The sequence below is a fragment of the Gossypium raimondii genome, chromosome 9 (genome assembly GCF_025698545.1).
Source record: "Gossypium raimondii isolate GPD5lz chromosome 9, ASM2569854v1, whole genome shotgun sequence".
Taxonomy (NCBI): domain Eukaryota; kingdom Viridiplantae; phylum Streptophyta; class Magnoliopsida; order Malvales; family Malvaceae; genus Gossypium; species Gossypium raimondii.
The window spans coordinates 40,301,446-40,305,515 of record NC_068573.1 but is presented as its reverse complement, the minus strand read 5'-3'; the positions used below and the strand labels follow the sequence as shown (position 1 = coordinate 40,305,515).

The following is a 4,070-nucleotide window of genomic DNA, read 5'->3' as shown; positions in this document are numbered from 1 at the left end:
AACATATTTTATCATGTCATATGATCTAATCTACTCTAGTATTAGTTTTGGGAAAGGTTCTCTCAATATTGTCTCAAATACATAATCAGTTCAAGCGTGGGAATGGACCTTAAGTTCTAAAACAATTATGAGCTCAAGTAAAAAACGCAAAAAAATCAATTTGAACAATTTAGGCGGGAGCAGAAAAGAGTTCATTACGAGCATTTATTCACACACACACAAAAAAAAAGAATTACCTCAACGTCGACAGCAAATTGTTTGCAAATTGCGATCTCAGTTCTGGAGGTGATCCTGGATCCTGAATGCTGAATGCTGAATGCTGAGCAATGTGCAAAAAGCAAAGGGGATCAGATACATGGCTTTAAATTCAAGGTTAATTTGAAAGATGAAAGCAGTGCTGATTGCCGGAATTTGGAGGTCTCCGTTTTTAAATTATACTTTGAAGGAAAAAAAAGTTACGATGAGTTTTAAAACTAATAGCGCGTTTCGTTTTGAACAGACGTTTCCCCAGGAAAAAGCCGCCGGCTTCCCGCTTCTATGAATTTGATTATTGACCATAAAAAAATAAAAATAAAACGCCGTTGCCAGGGATCGAACCCGGGTCACCCGCGTTACAGGCGGAAACACTTACCACTATACTACAACGACCTTCCTGACTGAAATATCCAAAACATATTATAGAATGATTTTTCTTATGGGTTACAACATTGAGACTTGATACCAGCTCTAAAATGTGAAACAGAGGGCTCAGCTGCAAAAGGGTATATGTCAAATAAATGTAGAATACTAATACTCGATTTCTCCTCATTTTACAACAATTGAATGGCCTTAGAAACCCTAGTGGAAATATTACAGGTCATGAGAAAAAGAAACACTGGTTGCTTTTCAGCATTTTATCATTTGCTTATACCATTGCATATAGTTATCAATGTAACTAACAACATTTCTTCCATAGAAGTAATTGGTTTAATTCCATAAACAATATCCTTGCCAACACCTGCAATTATTTGTTCTGTCATTCTACAAATCAGGCCGTGTTAAAGGGAGCAGAAGCCAAGCAAATGACAACATTCCAGCTACAAATGCCACGCTAACTAGCCCTGAAAATATAAAGAACATGAAATGTTAGCAGATTTTCCAGGGATACTAGTATAGTATGAAAATGCGAATATCATGGGTTGTAATCGTGTACCTTTCCTTGGTATGAGCAACACAGGCAATCCCATATAGTTGCAAAAAGCATGGGCAATTAAAGGAGCAACAAGGTTTCCTACCAAGAATTAACGAGCCAGAAAGATAAAACCATGGCAAAGAACACAAATTATTTGAGACATATGTGTGCAAAAAGAAAATATCATAAGAAAACAAGACAATAATAGCAGATATTTCCTACAAATGCTTAACAGCTTCTAGGTTAAATGCCAGGTTAGTTTGTATTTACAGTCTATACTACAAGCATTTGCATCCATTATTGACCATTTTTATCCATCGCATTTACAAAAGGCTGAACTCCAGTGAAAAACTATCATAGAGACGATAGCATTTATTAACAAGTAATGACCAACCTGTTCGAACGAAGAGAAATGAAGAATATGAACCGAAGACTGCAGTGTAGTCCAGCTGGAGGCCTAAAAACCCAGATATATTCCAGTAAGCAATGACATACAAGCTGGAAAAAGAATCAAACACTAATCTTTTTTCCTCAAACAAAGCTGTCAACATTTTCAATCCATACAAATTTTATACCTAAATATGAAAAACAAGCAACCCTCTTCAACAAAAATTGGAGCTAGTTCAAGTTGGAAAATCTAGTTTTTACCTACAACCATGGAGGCTTTAAGCAAGCTATAATTATGGTGGCTGTAGATTTCCATCATATGGTTCAAATGCACTGCAAGATATTGATGAATATAGTCAAAACAATTTACATGTCATTCAAGTCATAATGCAATGAGGTGCATATGGGTAGCAGTAGCATGATTCTTGACAAGTTTTAACTGCACAAACAGATGTAAATGCACCAACAACTGCAAGAATGGCCAAACATATGCATGGTTGGATCATAAGCTTTTAAGAATGTATCCACTCTGTCCCATTTTTCTCTCATTAATTGCTCCGTACTCTGTAGTGTGGCAAAAAATAAATATAGCTTCTGATACAGGTATAACATCAATATGTAAGAAGTGATATGTATTCATGCTAGTAGATGTGCACAACAGAAATAGACATATTATTAGTGCTTAACACCCAAGAAAGAAGATAATCAAATCCTCCCTAGATGAATGATCTAGCAGTCTTCAAGAAAAAAAGACTCACCTAAACTGAAGAAAGTAGGGCAGAGAAAAATGATGTCGTATGCTTTAAATCCACCACAAAGAAGTAACGGAATCATACAAGCCCTAAACACCAACTCCTCCGTTAATGGTGCATGTTCATTGAAGTATTAACAAGGATTGAAAACTGAAGCAACAGGAAACTATTTCAATTTTTCTTCTAATTTTCTACAATTGTTATTATCCAAAGGTGCGGAACATTCAACAAGTAATGGAACACAACATGACAAAATCTCCATCAAAAGAACTATTTCACAGAATATGCAACTGTTTCTACATTTAAAAGAATATATAAACATGCCCAGTTTATAGACGTTGAAACTAAAGCAAATCTGGCATTTCCCCCTAAGGATGAAGAAAATCAAATGGCGAGCATACTAACCACAACTAAATTCTGCCATAATAGAACATTTGTAATACCCTATACCCGACTCGACCGTCAGATCTAAGGTACACTGTGTCATATTCGTTTCTGAAGCAACTACGAATAAATCAAAATTAAATTAAATAGTTTATATGATAAAATCAAACAAATATTCATTTAATAACATTCAACAATTCAACCTTCTACTAGTGTCACAGGGCTAGACCTTTTGTCTCGCAATCCGTGCAGCCTTAGGCGATCCGTTCGTCTAAACTCGCCTAATTCAGCCTTAAATCAATTGAGGATTCCTTAAAAACTCCTCCAAGGCACCAATTGAAGAGCGGAAGCGATTTATGCCAAAAGAAGAACAACAAAGAGCAACAGAAAGAGCACTCGCAAAGTGTTTGAGTAAATGCTCTCAATTCTCTTATTCACAAAAAATAATGAAACAATTCAGGAGTGAGTACAACTGAGGGGGAGGCTCTCTATTTATAGTTGAGCTCCCCCAAAACCGACGGTCAAGATACAATTACATCGACGTACGAGATTAACCATATCCCTTTATTTTAGGGATTTACAAGATATGCCATATCAAATCTAATCTAATCTTTACAAGATATGATTCCCTCTATCTTCTAAGATTAGTTTCCATATTAGCCTAAGTTGCCATCTCTTCGCTATCGGGCCAACCAGGCTTCAATCTGACAGGCTTCTCCAATATCTTTTTGAATCAGGCCAGTTCTCGTGGGCCAAATGATCCCCGTCTAAGCAATAGACCTCCATTGGATGCATTTGGTGCGATGGTCACGGGCTTTGAACTACGGCCCGTGACACTAGGGTCATATAAAACACTGCAATGAAGGTACCATCACATATCTCACACATTTGTGAACTACGTACGTATGCATATCAATCATATATATATACATTATTACAAGAATATAAAATACAACATTTTATTATAACATCATTCAACTATCACAAAACCTAACCTATTAGGTACATGCCAAATGTAAATAAGGTTGAAAACAGACAAACATTGTTTAGAACGTGATTGTGGATAAGATGTTGAGGTTGATGCTCAGAAAATCTCGAATTAAATCTAATATGCACACGGAGAGAACATACCATACGCTGAGTAAAGCACTCAGTGGTATTTCCATAATTTAAGTATGTAGTATTAGTATTAATAATTCTATCCTAAGTAAAACATGTATATCTATATGTATATATATCTACCATATACTTAATACTTGGAGTTAGTAAGCTTTACATATTCAATACAACATGTAAAATTGAGATCAAGAGGTAAAATGGAGCCATTTTGGGCACCAATTGTTGTTCGTTATTTAATTGTTAATTTCGTACTTTTA

At 35.6% G+C, this 4,070-nt stretch overlaps 1 protein-coding gene and 1 non-coding gene across 2 annotated transcripts; both read right to left on the bottom strand.

Moving 5' to 3' along the window:
* Positions 1–576: 576 nt before the first annotated feature.
* Positions 577–648, bottom strand: TRNAY-GUA (transfer RNA tyrosine (anticodon GUA)). The gene has a single exon. It is a non-coding gene; the product is annotated as a tRNA-Tyr (tRNA).
* A 179-nt stretch (positions 649–827) lies between these two features.
* LOC105797708 (CAAX prenyl protease 2) lies at positions 828–3,860 on the bottom strand. The gene is given in 7 exon segments (XM_012627639.2): positions 828–1,100; positions 1,193–1,270; positions 1,566–1,628; positions 1,820–1,891; positions 2,317–2,429; positions 2,717–2,754; positions 3,831–3,860. Coding segments are annotated over 7 exon segments (528 nt in total). The 3' UTR covers positions 828–966.
* Between the last annotated feature and the right edge of the window lie 210 nt (positions 3,861–4,070).